The sequence below is a fragment of the Taudactylus pleione genome, unplaced genomic scaffold (assembly GCF_031769625.1).
Source record: "Taudactylus pleione unplaced genomic scaffold, aTauple2 ptg000848l, whole genome shotgun sequence".
NCBI classification, from domain to species: Eukaryota; Metazoa; Chordata; class Amphibia; order Anura; family Myobatrachidae; genus Taudactylus; species Taudactylus pleione.
In genome coordinates, this window is record NW_028285250.1 from 1230188 (window position 1) to 1249006 (window position 18819).

The 18819-nt window shown below is 43.2% G+C and overlaps 1 protein-coding gene across 4 annotated transcripts in view; it reads right to left on the minus strand.

Annotated features, from left to right (window-relative positions):
* The window catches only part of TBCEL (tubulin folding cofactor E like), a 60217-nt gene that overhangs the window by 19429 nt on the left and 21969 nt on the right, over positions 1-18819 (minus strand). For all 4 annotated transcript variants that reach the window (XM_088458745.1, XM_088458743.1, XM_088458746.1 and 1 more), the window contains 5 exons: positions 13096-13235; positions 9999-10180; positions 7216-7472; positions 6702-6828; positions 1533-1649 (listed from right to left, as the gene is read on the minus strand). In XM_088458745.1, the coding sequence (XP_088314871.1) occupies positions 1533-1649; positions 6702-6828; positions 7216-7472; positions 9999-10180; positions 13096-13235 (823 nt within the window). The remainder of the gene's footprint in view (positions 1-1532; positions 1650-6701; positions 6829-7215; positions 7473-9998; positions 10181-13095; positions 13236-18819) is intronic.

Here is an 18819-nt window from a genome sequence, read left to right on the forward strand (position 1 = left end):
AAAATAATGATGCCAGCCCTCCGTTTAAAAAACACAATCCAGTAGGTACGCCGTGGACGCACACGTGGGCCGACTCAGTGATGGACTCAAGACGGGTCCGCAGTGGAGGAGGTACTGAAGTCTAATCAAAGCCAGAGAGAAGGGAGTAAGGAGCAAGACACAGAGAGGCGTGAGAAAAAGAGAGAAGCAGAAACAGAGGGGCAGGAGAGTGACAGGAGGAAAGAGAGGAGGGTGAAGAGAGATACAGGAGGGGGCAAGAGAGAAACAGACACAGAAACAGAGGGGCAGGAGAGTAACTGGAGGAAAAAGAGGAGGGTGAAGAGAGATACAGGAGGAGGCAAGAGAGAAACAGACACAGAAACAGAGGGGCAGGAGAGTGACAGGAGGAAAAAGAGGAGGGTGAAGAGAGATACAGGAGGAGGCAAGAGAGAAACAGAGACACAAACAGAGGGGCAGGAGAGTGACAGGAGGAAAAAGAGGAGGGTGCAGAGAGATACAGGAGGAGGCAAGAGAGAAACAGACACAGAAACAGAGGGGCAGGAGAGTGACAGGAGGAAAAAGAGGAGGGTGAAGAGAGATACAGGAGGAGGCAAGAGAGAAACAGAGACACAAACAGAGGGGCAGGAGAGTGACAGGAGGAAAAAGAGGAGGGTGAAGAGAGATACAGGAGGAGGCAAGAGAGAAACAGACACAGAAACAGAGGGGCAGGAGAGTGACAGGAGGAAAAAGAGGAGGGTGAAGAGAGATACAGGAGGAGGCAAGAGAGAAACAGAGACACAAACAGAGGGGCAGGAGAGTGACAGGAGGAAAAAGAGAGAGATACAGGAGGAGGCAAGAGAGAAACAGAGACACAGAAACAGAGGGGCAGGAGAGTGACAGGAGGAAAAAGAGAGAGATACAGGAGGAGGCAAGAGAGAAACAGAGACACAGAAACAGAGGGGCAGGAGAGTGACAGGAGGAAAAAGAGAGAGATACAGGAGGAGGCAAGAGAGAAACAGAGACGCAGAAACAGAGGGGCAGGAGAGTGACAGGAGGAAAAAGAGAGAGATACAGGAGGAGGCAAGAAAGAAAGAAACAGAGTAGCGGGAAAGAAAACAAAAGAAAAAAGAGGAGAGCAAGAGAGGGAAGCGTTGCAGAGGGAGAAAGAGAAATAAAAGGAAGGCGGAGAGAGAGAGAAAAGAGAAAGAAAGAAAAAACTCCAGGCAACGCAATATATAAACCAGCTAGTAACCAATAGTTATGTTGGAAGTTGACAAAAAAAAAATAGACTCAGCACAAGGGTTAGAAAGGTATCAACAGTGAAGTAGTTAAAACCGCTATTAGATTTCTATTAGTCAAATTTAAGAAGCACAGTTTAAAAAAAAAGTTTTCAAAAAAAAGTTTAAGTTATAAAGTGAATACAACAGCTTCCATTGTAAATATGAGATTTGTTTGTATACTCCTTAGACTTCTGCACAAGAATATAAATTGTGTCTGAGCATCAGCCCTTCCTGTTACTCCTTTCTTTCATTCTCTTTTGTCTACGGTCTCACCTTAATGGAACATCTTCCTTTGGGAAATTCATATAGTAACGGAGGAAGAATCTCTCGGAGTCTTCTCTTTCACCTTCAGTGACAACACTGCCATTCAGTTTGGAAACAGACGGCAATCTAGGAGTTCATATGAGAGGAAAAGATTAGCCGGACCATCACTACACTGTATTAAAGCGAGAGAGAATGCACTGATCTTTCTTTCATGAAATCAATATGCTTTCACTCTCAGATCTCCCTGCCAAAAGACTTAAATGTACTAGAATGACCCTAAGTAACTTTAGTAAGTATGTATATCAACCAGGTCATCTTCAAATTCCAGGGCGATTGCGGGATGCAATTCACCGCAGTTAGAAGAAATAAGTTTAATACCAATATCAAAATTGTTCATAAAGTGACAGTTTTATCCAATTCTGACACGAAGATGAATGAATTCATCTAAGAAAGCAGACTCACAAAAACAAAATATTTTTTTTGTAAAATAAAAAAATAAAAATCTAATTCTGGTCATAATATAAAAAATATATTTATTAATGCACGTTATCAAACTCGATGTAACTGGGAAAAATACTAAACGCGTTTCGGACTGTTGAAAATACTTTAACAAGTCTGATACAAAGACAAGTATTGAAAGAATTTATTTTGGAAGTAATTTGCCAGTCTGCAGAAATGCAAAACTTTGATAGACATGAAATTCCCCCATTTACTTGCCAACCTATTAATGGGGTATTTAAATTTAAAGGTCACCATGACTTTATTTTTACAATCCATTTAATGTTTTATGACCTGACTCTTTAAAGTATGATGTAAGTGGTGAAACAGTTATAATCTGCACTTATCTTAAGTTTAGGGCAGGTAATTCGTAAATATAAAATCAGACCAATTGCAGTGGATTTATACAAACAGGGCGCAACTGTTCTGCAGATTTCTAGTTTTTGTCTGCAAACTGTATCCATTTTGGTCAAACAATGGCCATTTATACCCTTTTTAAACTGGTCAAATAACCCCGGTTACTGCCTTGTAAACCCAGGTCGTGGCTCAGTGTAAAAGGGGCTAGGGTTGGGTTCCCGGGTCGAGTGACCCGGTAATCCAATCCGGGTAGCAAGCAGGGTTGAACACGGGAATGACCTGATGTCGGAACGTATGCCTGTCGCTCCAGTGTGTACCCACCTTAAATGTGCCAATAGTGGTCATCAGAGATCCCTACCGTATGAGCGTGCTGGGACCCAGCAAAACTGAGGGAATGCTAGCAGTGTCAGGTGAGGGACCCAGCAAACCCCCGACACACACACACACACACTTCAGGTTCACTATGTAACAATATAAAATATATTTTCTAACATAACAATTTAGGCAAAAAAACCCCACATAATATGACAGCCAAATACACACACGCAAGCTAAAAACAGACAGACTACAAGAAACGTAAGACAACATTTCCAGTATGAGACAATACATTTATGAGCGAATGTAGGAGTGGATGATATAATGTCGAATTCAAGAGCCAAACAGTAAATCTAGAAGCCGTAGGGACTCTTAAGGAGCCAAGAGGAAAAGGTTTCAGTTGACATCAATAGATATGGCTCTCAAAAGTTAGATGTGAGCAGTAATTTTGCATGTGAATTTGCTACATGGCTTATGCATTTCTCTAACCATGGACTCAATAATACATAGACTAGAGAAAGATATCTGGAATAATCCTACACAAAGGCCTAGCATATAGCTCTAGGACAGCGTTTCCCAATCTATGTCCTCAAGGCACACTAACAGTCCAGGTTTTAAGGATAGCCATACTTGAACACAAGTTACTTAATTAGTGTCTCAGTTATTGTGATTTAACCATCTGTGCTCATCCATGGTTATCCTTAAAACTTGGACTGTTAATGTGCCTTGGAAGACTGAGTTTGGAAAGCACTGTTCTAGGAGGATGAAGATGTGCACACATTTGCAGCATTGCAGTATGACTGTATGCAGATCAACCCATAACTGCCTGGACAACAGATTTCATTTTTTGTCAGTTATCTCCTCTACTGTACATCTGGAAAGTATTCACTTTTTCCACATTTTGTTATGTTACAGCCTTATTCCAAAATGAAATAAATGAATTTTTGTCCTCAAAATTCTATACACAATGCCCCATAATGAAAACGTGTAAAACGTTTTTTTTTTTGTGATTTTTGCAAATTTAATTAAAAAAAACCAACAACTAAGAAATCACATGTACATAAGTATTCACCGCCTTTGCTCAATACTTTGTTGATGCACCTTTGGCATCAACAAAGTCTTTTTGAATATGATGCCACAAGCTTGGAATACCTATCTTTGGGCAGTTTTGCCCATTCCTCTTTGCAGCACCTCTCAAGCTCCATAAGGTTGTGCTGGGCCACTCAAGGACATTCACAGAGTTGTCCTGAAGCCACTCTTTTGATATCTTGGCTGTGAGCTTAGGGTCGTTGTCCTGCTGAAAGATGAACCGTCGCCCCAGTCTGAGGTCAAGAGCGCTCTGGAGCAGGTTTTCATCCAGGATGTCTCTGTACATTGCTGCATTCATCTTTCCCTCTATCCTGACTAGTTTCCCAGTTCCTGCCGCTGAAAAACATCCCCACAGCATGATGCTGCCACCACCGTGCTTCACTGTAGGGATGGTATTGGCCTGGTGATGAGGGGTGCCTGGTTTCCTCCAAACATAACGCCTGGCATTCACGCCAAAGAGCTCAGTCTGTGTCTCATCAGACCAGAGAATTTTGTTTCTCATGGTCTGAGAGTCCTTCAGGTGCATTTTGGTAAACTCCAGGCGAGCTGCCATGTTCTTTTTACTAAGGAGTGGCTTCCATCTGGCCACTCTACCATACAGGCCTGATTGGTGGATTGCTGCAGAGATGGTTGTCCTTCTGGAAGGTTCTCCTCTCTCCACAGAGGAATGATGTAGCTCCGACAGAGTGACCATCGGGTTCTTGGTCACCTCCCTGACTAGGGCCCTTCTCCTACGATCGCTCAGTTTAGAAGGCCGGACAACTCTAGGAAGAGTCCTGGTGGTTCCGAACTTTTTCCATTAAGGAATATGGAGGCCACTGTGCTCATTGGGACCTTCAAAGCAGTAGATATTTTTCTGTACCCTTCCCCAGATTTGTGCCTCGAGACAATCCTGTCTCGGAGGTCTACAGACAATTCCTTGGACTTCATGCTTGGTTTGTGCTCTAACATGCACTGTCAAGTGTGGGACCTTATATAGACAGGTGTATGCCTTTCAAAATCATGTCCAAACAACTGAATTTACCACAGGGGGACTCCAATTAAGCTGTAGGAACATCTCTTGGATGATCAGTGGAAACAGGATGCACGTGAGCGGAATTTTGAGCTTCATGGAAAAGGCCGTGAATACTTACGTACATGTGATTTCTTTGTTGTTTTTTTAAAAATGAAATTTGCAAAAATCTCAAAAAAACTTTTTACACGTCATTATGGGGTATTGTGTTTAGAATTTTGAGGACAAACATGAGGCTGTAACATAACAAAATGTGGAAAAAGTGAAGCGCTGTGAATACTTTCCGGGTGCACTGTAAATTTTTATTTGCTTCATTTTCGAAATGGTGGCCATTTTTTAATCATGGCAGACAGCTATTTTCAAGTTTCTAGGTATTTATGCAAATGCAAATATATCAGTACTGGGAAGTGGTAGAGCCTTGGGACAAAAAACATTATTCTCAGCAAAGTTTTGGGCTACATTTTTTGTTTGATGCATAGATTACCTCATTTCAATTTAACTAAAAGAAGTATCAGGTGTCAGGTTTTTATGTGAGAGGCACATATGTACTAGTAGTTTGTTACCAAAAATGCTGAAGTCTGAGATTTGTGTCCTACTGTTTTTATTAGATTTTGAAAATTACGTTTTTTCAAAATTTTATCAACTTTAGGTCTAAAAATCTCAGGTTGGAAAAATAGGAAAAATTTAATTTTTTGCTCAATACTAGGGGGTAAATTTACTAAGATTCAAGATAGGTTGAAGTGACCATCTCGGGGGATTCATAAATTTTTTTCCTGCTTGCAAATTTACTAAAGGCAAAGTCGGGTGAGTTAGAGATTTCTCTCATCTCGGGTGAGATAGCAATCTCGAATCAAATCACCATCGGGTCAAATCGGAAGTACTTTTCACCTAAAACATACATCTCTCAAATTTACCAAGAATCGGGATGACAAGCTCGGGTGAGATAAGAGCAAACTCTCCTGTCAAAATCACTTTTCAAACTCTCAACCCCCTGAGCTGCGAAATGGTCAGAAACATACACAAATCATTGTGATTTGTGTATGTTTATTTCTGTAAATGGTTAAAATAGGGTTAATTTAATAAAAAAAAATTATGTGAGGTCCCCCCCCCAAAAGACTAACCAGCCTTGGGCTTGCCAGCCAGTCCTGATTCTTAAAATTACAGGGAAGAAAATGTGTAGGGTTCCACTGTAAATTTAAGAACCGGCACCAGGCAGTAGGGACAGAGCTGGTTTTAAATATACGTAGGAAAAAAATGTTGTGAGGGCCAGGGGTGCCTTTTTACCGGGCCCCCCAGCCGCAGCATCAGTCCTGACCGCTAGTCATCCCAGGCCAGGGATCCCTGGGGAGTTGAGTACCCCTCCAGTAAAGGGGTACCCCTCTCCAGAGCATCCCTGGCCTAGGCTGATAGCCCGGGGCTATCCCCGTCACCCCTGGGCGGTGGGTGGGTTCAACCATAATGCTGCATAGACTATATTGCACAGGCACTTGGATGAAAGGTCTTTTGGGAAGCTACACCTGAATGGAAAGACTAAAAGCAAAGCTATTTTTTTATTTGATTGCATTAACATTTCACCTAAAATCAATTAAAATATTAAGATTAAGGGGTATATTTACTAAAGTGAGAGTTTTTAGAAGTGGAGATGTTGCCCATAGCAACCAATCAGATTCTAGCTATTATCTTCTAGAAGGTGTTAGATAAATGTTAAGTAGAATCTGATTGGCTGCTATGGGCAACATCTCCACTTCTAAAAACTCTCACTTTAGTAAATATACCCCCTTAGAGTTGGAAACAGTTTATACACAAGTGACTGGTTTCATGCATTTGGTATTTTGTTACTGTGTTTGCTTAATATCCCTATGTACGGTAGCAAGTATGGCTCTGTATAAGTATAACTAATTAAATACCTTGCAACCACTAATTTCCTTCGCTCCTCTGTGCTGTAAGGCTCCACAAGAGGAATACCTAATAATCTGACTTCCTCTAACACAGGCAAAGAATTTAGTTTCTCAATGTCCTCCCAGGAATTTATACCTGCAAAAAGAGAAGAATATTTCAGCATGATATACAGCTGCCACTGTAGAGGACGTCACACTTTTCTTGTTCCTGAAAATGTCTAAGAATAATACTTTCTTGCTCATTTCGTAGAAGCCGCTTCCCATGACCTGTTACTTTGTCTGATGTTTAAGTTATTTAACCAGTTCTATTTGTATAATTTTACTTACAAGAGGTTCATGAACTGGAAAATGGACGTATATTTCAAATAGTGCTCGTGCTTAAAATGTAAGTAGTAATGTATATCACTAGGATGTAACATGGCAGATGTTTCCGTAGAGGGAAACCACCTCCGACTCTTCAGTGCAGGCAAGAATTCTGATTTTGGAAAGGCGAACAGAATACAATGTGTAGAGAAAATCTCACCTGATTTATGAAGACTAATTGATCGGAGATTTGGAAACAGTCGTGACAGTGATTCCTCAGATTCCCCAATCGTCAGAAGGTTGTTATTAGCTAAAATAAGAGTATGGAGGCACGGGAACATTGTGCCTAATTTACAAATTTCTGACCAGTCCTGAAAGTTATTGTCCGTAATGTGCAGAAGTTTTAGTGAACGAAAGCAAGCTGGGGAACGCACGATGGTGTCATAGTTATTAAGGCACAAGAACAGTTCCTCCAAGCTGGAAGAGAAAGACCCAATTACTACACCCGAATTACTCAAAACTATATATTTCAATGACATGACCGAATAAGATCATGTCAGCAACAACCCATGCAATCCACACATGCAAAGAGATCAAACCATAGAATTCCATAAATTAAGTTATGTGTAATAATGTGAAATGACATAGGGAAAAAGTATTGCACGCGCTTACTGAAATGTATTTAATACTTCGTACAAAAGCCTTTGTTGGTAATGATGGCTTCAAGACGCCTCCTGTATGGAGAAACTAGTCTTCAAAACAGTCTTCAAATCTTGAAGGTTCCGTGGGCCTCTTCTATGAACTCTGATCTTTAGTTTATTCCATAGATTTTCAATTGGATTCAAGTCAGGTGATTGGCTGGGCCATTTTAGCAGCTTTATTTTCTTTCTCTGAAACCAATTGAGAGTGTCCTTGGCTGTGTGTTTGGACTCATTGTCTTGCTGAAATATCCACCCTCGTTTCATCTTCAGCATCCTGGTAGATGGCAGCAGATGTCTCTGTACATTTTTCCATTCATCCTTTCTTCAATTATATGAAGTATGCCAGTACCATATGCTGAAAAACAGCCCCACACCATGATGTTCCCACCTCCAAACTTCACTGTTGGTCTGGTGTTTCTAGGGTGATGTGCAGTGCCATTTCTTCTCCAAACATGGTGTGTATTATGGCATCCAAAGAGTTACATTTTGGTCTCATATGAACAGACTATATTCGCCCAGTATTTCACAGGGTTGTCCAAATGTTGTGTAGCAAACTTTAAACGAGCTTCAACATGCTTTTTCTTCAGCAATGAAGTCTTTTGTGGTGCGCGTGCATACAGGCTATGGCGGTTGAGTGAAATACTTATTGTTTTCTTTTACAAAATTGTACCTGCTAACTCCAGGTCTTTCTAAAGCTCTCCTCAAGTGGTCCTTGGCTCTTGGACAACTTTTCTGATAATTGTTTTCACTTCTCTGTCAGAAAGGAACACCTGGTCGTGGCCGGTTTATGGTGAAATTATGTTCTTTCCACTTCCGGATTATGGCCCCAACAGTGCTCACTGGAACATTCAGAAGTTTAGAAATCCTTCTGTAACCAATGCCATCAGTATGTTTTGCGACAATAAGGTTGCACAGGTCTTGAGAGATCCCACTGCTTTTACCCATCACGAGATGTTTCTTGTGTGACACCTTGTTACTGAGACACCTTTTTATAGGTCATCAGTTGGGAACTGAACAAGCTTATATTAATTTGCACTGACAAGGGGCAGGATTGCTTTCTAATTACTGATAGATTTCAGCTGGTGTCTTGGCTTTCCATGCCTTTTTGCACCTCCTTTTCCTCATGTGTTTAATACTTTTTTCCTGTGTCATTTCACATTATTACACATAGCTCAATTTATGGACATCTATGGTTGGTCTCTTTGCAGTGGCGTAACTACGGCCCCCGTGGTGGTTGGGGGCCGTTGCTTCACCACTGCATGACTGAGCACGCTGGCCTCTGAAGTGATCAGAGGCTAAGGAAGCCTCCGATCACTTCAGAGGAGCCTGCGCGAAACTTTTTTGGCGGGGGGAGCAAAATTTATAGTTACGCCACTGTTTCTTTGCATGTGTGGATTGCATGGGTTGTTGCTGGCATTTGGTAAAATTTCATTACAATAGCCCTGTTACAAATGTATTTACTGAGAAATATGTTGATGTGTTCAATACTTATTTTACCCGCTGTATATACACATTGGTAGAGTTTAAAATATGAATATTAACACTGGGATGGTACAAAGCCATTAATATTTGAATATTTATATCAACAGTTATCAAAGGGCCTAATTCAGATGAGGACGCTATTTCAACGTTCATGCAGTTGAGCGATTATCGGTGGACTACGCATGCGTCTTAGCCACAACGATTGAATTGCGATCAAATGTGACTACGGTTGTAGTGAGTGTCTATTTGCAAGTGATTGACAGCCAGGGGCAGTGACTGGGAGTGGGGGGAAAAACACGGGTGCGTCGTGACCGTTTTCTGGGGCCCACGTATCTGCCTACGTCTGCGATCCCATACGCAGAACATATGGCGCCAGCGTCTCAGTTCCCGCAGCCAATTTGCACTACCATAGGTTTACTCAGATGTTTGATTAATGAAGGATCCGCGTCCAACGCTGTGTATTTATACGCAGTTGGTTGGATCTGCGAGGCTGACGGTGGGCGTATCAATGCTTTTTCCAGGCGGCTGTATCATTAGCATATTTCTGGACAAAATCACAGCTGCTAATGCATCACCGTCCACATCTGAATGAAGCCCAAAGTGAAAGTGATGGCATGGAAAATGCAAGAGATTGGAATCTTATAGTTTTACAATGACAGCAATAGAAATGGGGATATGGCGTACCACCAAACACCAGACCGCCTCTTAGAAGTTTGTCAATATCTGTCATTTCGCCCTAACATCTAACTGCATGGAAAATATGGCAGCTTACAAGTAACAATCTCTCCCACAATACATGCAATACCCCCCTCATGCTTACTCAGGCAGCTCCAGCAGCAGCGTGTGGACTGTTTCCCAGGAGACTTGACAATTATTGAGGACCAGTTTATGGATACCAGAAAATGCTCGAGCACACTCACGCTCCAAAACAGACATGTGCAGCGGGTTAGAGCTCAAGTTCAGGAACTTCAGCTGAGGCACATTAGACACAATTTTGCTGACCTGATTTGAGCATGGAACAGAGAAGACACAGTTAGAAATAAGTATTATTATTTTGCTACAGCATTTATATCTCTAAAACTGTTCAATATAATACGCATTAAGTGAGACAGCTTTCACAGTAAAGTATTCTGTGTAAGTAGTATAGATTTGTTGAAGGTATTATTAGCAATACAGAGGCTATAAAAGTAATCACTCCCTCTGCCATTTTTTTTTTTTTTTTTAAATCATGTTCATTTCCCAAAAATGGGTCTATTTACTAAGCCTTGGATGGAGATAAAGTACCAACCAATCAGCTCCTGTCATTTTTCAAACACAGCCTGTGACACGGCAGTTAGGAGCTGATTGGCTGGTACTTTAGCTTTGTTCACTTTGTCTTCAACCAAGGCTTAGTAAATAGACTCCTCAGTATTTTATCACACATAAAAACAGGCACGAATAAATTACATATGGATTTACTCAATTTTTTCCAGCATACTCCTGAGTAAACCATGCAGTAATCAGTTACTGTATCTTCAGGACACACAATTGTATATGAGTAGAAGTGTTTCAACAGATTACTAAATAAATACACCCCTCTGCGAGAGATCCTACCATTGGTTAGCATATTTTCCATAAAAGAGCTTCACGAAGATTAAGGAACATTCAAAGCAAATATGAGAAAAAGATACTTAAAAATGCTGTATATAACATGGGGTTGGGTACGGGATGCTGGCACTCAGAATCTCGGTGGTCAAAATCCCGACGCCAGCATCCCGACAGGGTTAGCATACTGACACCGGTCAGTAGGCGCCCTAACCCTACCTTCCACACCATGAACCTAACGTCTCCTAGAGTGCTTAACCCTAACCCTCCCTGCCTAGTGCCTAACTCAAACCCTCCCCCCCTAGTGCCTAACCCTAACCCTCCCTGCCTAGTGCCTAACCCACCCCCCTAGTGCATAACCCTAACCCTCCCTGCCTAACCCTAACCTTGCCCCCTAGTACCTAACCCTCCCGCCCTAGTGCCTAACCCTCCAGGCCTAGTGCCTAATCCTAACCCTCCCACCAAGTGCCTAACCCTAACCCTCCCTGCCTAGTGCTTAACCCTCACCCCTAGTGCCTAACAATAACCCTCCCTGCCTAGTGCCTAACCCTAACCCTCCCTGCCTAGTGCTTAACCCTCACCCCTAGTGCCTAACAATAACCATCCCTGCCTAGTGCCTAACACTCCTCCCTAGTACCTAACCATCCCTAGTGCCTAACCCTCCCCCCTAGTGCCTAACCCTCCCGCCCTAGTGCCTAACCCTAACCCTCCCCCCTAGTGCCTAACCCTCCCTGCCTAGTGCCTAACTCTAACCCTCCCACTAGAGCCTAACCCTCCCTGCCTAGTGCCTAACCCTTCCCCCTAGTGCCTAACCATGACTCTCCCTGCCTAGTGCCTAGCCCTAACCCTCCCTGCCTAGTGCCTAACTCTAACCCTCCCACTAGAGCCTAACCCTCCCTGCCTAGTGCCTAACCCTTCCCCCTAGTGCCTAACCATGACTCTCCCTGCCTAGTGCCTAGGCCTAACCCTAACCCTCCCCCCTAGTGCTTAACCCTCCCTGCCTAGTGCCTAACCCTCCCACTAGAGCCTAACCCTCCCTGCCTAGTGCCTAACCCTTCCCCCTAGTGCCTAACCATGACTCTCCCTGCCTAGTGCCTAGGCCTAACCCTAACCCTCCCCCCTAGTGCTTAACCCTCCCTGCCTAGTGCCTAACCCTCCCCGCTAGAGCCTAACCCTCCCTGCCTAGTGCCTAACCCTTCCCCCTAGTGCCTAACCATAACTCTACCTGCCTAGTGCCTAGCCCTAACCCTCCCTGCCTAGTACCTAACCCTAACCCTCCCCCCTAGTGCCTAACCATATCCCTCAATGACACTGACAGTGAATGTACTACCCTGCGGCAGTGTGTTTGTTTTAGCAGCCAGCTGCACCCAGGGCCGGAGCCCGGATGGAGCTCACTCATTAACTCCACCTTCCGGCTCCCGAAGTGGGTGAAGGGAGAGACGTCATGATGTCTCTCCCATAGTGGCAAGCGAGACCGGAGGAGCGGACAGCGGCAATTCAGGTAAGTATAATGTGTGTCTGTGTTTTATGTGTAAGGGGCACTACTGGGGGCACTGTGTAAGGGGCACTATTGGGGTCACTGTATAAGGGGCACTACTGGGGGCACTGTATAAGAGGCACTACTGGGGGCACTGTGTAAGGGGCACTACTGGGGGCACTGTGTAAGTGGCACTACTGGGGGCACTGTGTAAGGGGCACTGCATAAGGGGCATTACTGGGGGTACTGCATAAGGGGCATTACTGGGGGCACTGCATAAGGGGCATACTGGGGCACTGCATAAGGGGTACTAGTGGGGGCACTGCATAAGGGGAAATACTGGGGGCATTGCATAAGGGGCACTACTGGTGCACTGCATAAGGGGCACTACTGGGGCACTGCATAAAGGTGATTATGGAATGGAAAGGAATGTTCTCAGAGTGATGAGAAACGATGGTGTGTCATGTTGACACGCCCCATTTTTCAGAGGCCACACCCCTTGTGGTATGCAGCTACGCCCACTTTTTCGGTGTGCGCACACAGTGGGGGTGGGAGGGGTTTCCATTTTTATCCTGCCCTGGGCTCCAAATACCCTAGTTACGCCACTGCTTACAGTCAATAAGAGCTTTACACTGCAAACCTATATAACCTTAGTGCTCACCCAGCATTATAATTTCATAATTTTTTTTTTTTTCAGACTAAAATTGTACAGCTATTGTAACCAATTTGGTTTTATAATGTAAATAATGTTAAATCTTATAATGTTAATAAAGTTATGGATATAATACATTACTATACTCAGCCCAGAGACAACCTCCTTGAAATGCAGCTGATCACTTCATGTGTGTTTTCTCACCTCCTGCCAGTTGTCAAGCTTATTACCAGACAGGTCCAACTCTGAGATGTGGGAACAAAAGGCAGCAATCTCGCTTTCATCCCCAGCATGGCTGATGCCACAACTGTTCAAGACCAGGATACTCGGGAGATTCAACCGATCTGAGAACCAGAAAACATGAAAAGTTACTCTTAGAAAGCAAATATTGTCTGCTCTTTCTATTCAGACGAGTGATGATAAATAGCTGAAAATTATATTCGTTACTTACAAGCAAAGAGTTAAATAAAGGATGATAGAATGGAAGCATTTGACCCTATATAAAGGGTTTTTTTTCATAGCAGTCAGCTAAAGCCCCCTAAATAGGAGCGAAACGCGTCAGGAATTCCCCGCTCTCCATTTCACATCTGTCTGCTATGATTATATAGAACCCAGTGTTGGTTCCGGTCAGCGCTGCTACCTCAAATAATCACTTGGTTACATCCGACAGCACTGGAGCCTTGAATGATACAGGGGTCTATGTACTAAGCAGTGATAAGAGACAGAGTGAAAAGTGATAAGAAAGTGATAAGGTTCCAGCCAATCAGCTCCCAACTGTCATTTTTCAAACACAGCCTGTGAGATGGCAGTTGGGAGCTGATTGGCTGCTGGTACCTTATCACTTACTTATCACTTTTCACTCTGTCTCTTATCACTGCTTAGTACATAGACCCCACAGTGTTTACACGACCATATGATCAGCTGCAGAACAATTGCCTGTGGGATATAAAACTGCCGGACCAGCATTACTTCACGGTAATTACCCCAGCAGTCGCCTGTTGTATATTACAAAAACTATTATCATTGTCAACTACAGCTGTTTACATCTGAAGCTTTTTACTTTGAAATGGAATTTCAACAAAATGCACTGTAATATCACCAAGCACTTCTTATAAAGTACACCCCTAATTCTTCCTGCTGGAATACCACGGGACCAATGGGACATGTATTTCTAAACGGGTAACAGTGCATAAAATAATGTCTGTACTACTGCAGGATTTGTATCATCTGAATTACATTTCATTTGGTAATGGTCTATAACTGAATGTGCTATATAGCAGTGCAGATCTTCTGTTATTAAGAACACATTTATTTAAAAGATATATTGTTGTTTTTTTTTAGTTCAGTTAGACCCTATTCTTCAGCCAACCGTTTCATAGTAACTGTATTTTTCAATGTTTTCGTGTCATTAAATATTTAAATTTTATTCGTATTCTGTTTAATATTATTTTATGCTATTATGATACTTTATTACTAGTGCAGGTGTATCAATAGAGTTTTTAAATGAGGTAAACTAATAATATACTTATTTAAAATTCACAAAACTTTATTAACATAAAAAAAACTAAATTTTGAAAATTTTCGCTCTTAGTTCAATATTTATATTATAGTCAGTGGCCCAATCAATGCTATAATATGGATCAAATATCAGTAATTCAGCAAAATAAAAACAGTTAGTAGAAATAAATGTGCAGAAAAGATTTAGAAACTAGTGGCTTAAAAAAATACTGTTTATTCAACCCCCAAATGTATATGCAAATTACAGCATACCAGGGGTGCTATGCTGGGTACATACTGGCTGGCATATCGGCCGTTCAATTGAACGGCCGATATATTGTGTGTGCATCAGCCAGTCTGCATGATGGATCGTGCAGACTATGCAGAACATATGTTCTGCAAAGTCTGCAGATATATCTATCAGTTGTGTACACACCTTTAGACTAGATCATGCAGGTTCCTGTTAGCTACAGACTAACGTACATCTCATATCTATTTCTGTGTGTAATTCACTCTTCAACATATATTTGTAGTACTTTGATATTATGCTTGAATGGATGTTGTGGGTTTCTGTCAATCATTCTGTCTGCTTCTATGTATTTTGTTCCAAATGATCTGTTCACACTAGGATACAAAGTGATTCAACCTACTAGCATTGTGTCAATGTGGCATTCTAATAGTCAACAACTGCTCTAAGTACCCAGTATGTTATCGATCTTCGAAACATTGAGCGATACAAGTCTCATAGTGCAGAGAGTTACCGTAATAGGATGTGCCACTATTTGTTCAACAAGAGTCTAAAATGATCAATTAATTCTGCATAATAGTTAGCCGGATAGACAACTCTATCTGATATTGTAAGATATATGTGCTGTAACGGAACTTGCACCGGTAATATATATTGATCCGGATCTTCAGTCGTTATGTGATTCATGCAAGAATCAGAAGAAAATATTTGGCCGCACAGGCAATCTAAGTCATCCTTCACTGGCATAAGTGTATATTCATAGGATGAGATTCTCAGGAGAGATATGGCTATTTACATCTGGCTGCAGTTATTGCATAATTTATATACAGTTACAAATCCTCAGCGCAATACTATCTTCTAGCCTTTATACAAACGCTTCTATGCACACACTACTGAGACCTCTACAACTTCTTGACTTGGCAAAGCAGACAGCCGTGTTTTCTTCCTTATGCCCATAACTTGAGTAAATGGATCCACCCTGATGAAGCGACAGAGAAACTCGTCTCTGTCTTCATATAATATATCTACCATATTAATGAATGTACGGGTCTGCTATCAGCATCAGTTACAATATGTGGTTAGCCCGCAAGACTTAGGCCCTGATTCAGAGCCGGACGCTCTGACAGAGCGCTCGCTCTGAACCAGGGCCGTCCCGTCTCCTTTTTGGAGCGGCCTCCTGGCCGCTCGCATAGCTATGGGTGACCACCCACAGCTATAGCGTGCGGCCAAAATGATGGTTGCAATGGTCAAGACCATCGGGCTTGCGACGAGACCCTGCGCTAGGGTCTCGTTGCCGCAAGCCCTGGAGTGCTTTTGGCTCTATCAGAGCCGAGAGCACTCCCACTGACATCACTAGTGATGTCAGTGGGGCCGGCCCCAGACGGTAGGCGTTCCCATGGGGACGCCTCCTTCTGGGCAGCCACGCCCCCGGCACGCCCACCAAAGGGGGTGTGCTGTCAATCACCATCGACAGCACGCCCCCTTTGGTGCTAGACCCATAACGACGGCTTGGCCGTCGTTATTCGGGTCTCGTGCATGCGCACGACGGAGCCGCCTCCGTCGTGCGCATGCGCACTTGGGCAACATCGACCTGCTTGCGAGCGCTCAGCGCTCGCGAGCGGGTCTGAATCAAGCCCTTAGTGCAGCAACTGTGCAGCATGTGATCTCTACCTGACTTCAGTTAGACTAGAATGGAGGCCGCCCCATGAGTCTCAGTTCAGATTATATATAGTATAATCTGTTGGCGCTACCTCCCGTGGTACCCTCACACTGAGAATTCCCTTCTTATGTTGACATTAAAAATATAGCTCTAGATGCAAATAAGATTGATTGCTGGGTGCAAGTAGTTTTCCAGTCAAATATTTACTGTTTTTGTATACAGTAATTAACTGTTGACTGGGTTTATTCCAAAGCCCGATTGGTCAAGTTTTTATTACTATTTACCAACTTTTTCAGTTCTCCTTGGTCTTACAGGTGCAATAATCTGAGCCGATCACTGATTGCTGCTGCTACTGTCTACTAGTACAGACTTAAGATCTCTTATCTGGGAAGCCATTGGTGTAGCTTTCCCAGATGTACCCCCGTGTAATGTATGGGTAGAACAACTGTTGTCATAACTTACAATTTCCTACAAAGCATGCATAAGGACACTGGTGAACACTGGTTTTACACACTCTTTCCACACAGTGCCAGGAACAAGCTAAGGGGTATATTAACTAAAGTGTGGGTTTTTAGTAGGGGAAATGTTGCCCATAGCAACCAATCACATCTAGCACCTTCCAGAAGATAATAGCTAGAATCTGACTGGTTGCTATGGGCAACATCTCCACTTCTAAAAACCCTACACTTTAGTAAATATACCCCTTAGTGTCTGCTGCCACTGATAGAATTGGTCAGGAGACGTGTGCACACCACAAAGAACATTACAAAACTTCAGTCTGTGCAAGAGTTAGACACACAGCATTCAACAGTTATCGGGGCCAAATAAATGACCCATTCCGCAACCTTGAACTCATGTTGCAGAGGGCGCCTGACATCTTGCATAATAACATATATATCTCAATATATGAGTAATACCATTCTTATTGACTTACACAACACTGACATCTGCTGGCCATCCGAGTAATGGACCTAGAAAATGAATGCCTTATTATTGCATTTACAAATTGGATTGCTGCGTATTTCACTGTTGCATTGACTATTTTAATTGGTTGGTCACAGTCCAAACATTTATAAAACAAAAAGCACATCAAGAAGAATACACTATAGTCATTAACATTGGGTCTGATTCCGACCTGCTCGCGAGCGCATAGCGCTCGCAAGCGGGTCGATAGTCGGGCAGTGTGCATGTGCGGCGTGCGCAAGCCCCGGAGAGAGTGAAAACTTCACTCGCTCTGGGCTCGCAGCAAAACGGGGCGGCTATCGATGTTGATCGACAGCTCGCCCCGTTTTGTAGGCAGGTCGGGGGGGTGGCTGCACACGAAGGAACGCCTGCTGTTTGTGGGCGGCCCTACTGACATCACACGTGATGTCAGTAGTGAACTTCCTGCTGTATTATAGCAGGAAGTTCACTGGGGCTTGCGGTGGACGAGACCCTACCACAAGGGTCTTGTCGCAAGCCCGATAATCGTGACCATCGCCAGGCCGCACGCACAAGCTGTGGGTGGTCACCCACAGCTATGCGAGTGGCCTGGAGGCAGATTTTTTTTTTTAACTCTGCCCTGATTCAGAGCGAGCGTTCGCAAATAGTGAGTGCCTCTGAATCAGGACCATTATACAGATGTATCTTTGCTCATCTAGCCTATATACGCCATGCAGAGCAATATGCCTGGCACGAGTGAGCCGCCAGGTTCCGTGAGACTCTACTAGCTTTGAGGGCAGTTTTGTTTTTGCCAAAAATACGTCTACGTGGCAATACGATCTGACTAGGACACACCAGGAGACTGTGCTGAGTAATGTGATATGTGACACTTGTATATCTGAGTGCTCCTGAGTCTGTATATGGGAGACTTTGCTGAGTAATGTGATATGTGACACCTGTATATCTGTGTGCACCTGAGTCTGTATACGAGAGACTGCGCTGAGTAATGTGATATGTGACACCTGTATATCTGTGTGCACCTAAGTCTGTATATGGGAGACTGTGCAGAGTAATATGATATGTGACACCTGTATATCTGTGTTCTCCTGAGTCTGTATATGGGAGACTGTGCTGAGTAATGCGATATGTGACACCTGTATATCTGTGTGCACCTGAGTCTGTATACGGGAGACTGCGCTGAGTAATGTGATATGTGACACCTGTATATCTGTGTGCTCCTGAGTCTGTATATGGAGACTGTGCTGAGTAATGTGATATGTGACACCTGTATATCTGTGTGCTCCTGAGTCTGTATATGGAGACTGTGCTGAGTAATGTGATATGTAACACCTGTATATCTGTGTGTACCTGGGTCTGTATATGGGAGACTGCGCTGAGTAATGTGATATGTGACACCTGTATATCTGTGTGCTTTTGAGTCTGTATATGGAGACTGTGCTGAGTAATGTGATATGTAACACCTGTATATCTGTGTGCACCTGGGTCTGTATATGGGAGACTGCGCTGAGTAATGTGATATGTGACACCTGTATATCTGTGAGCTCCTGAGTCTGTATATGAGAGACTGTGCTGAGTAATATGA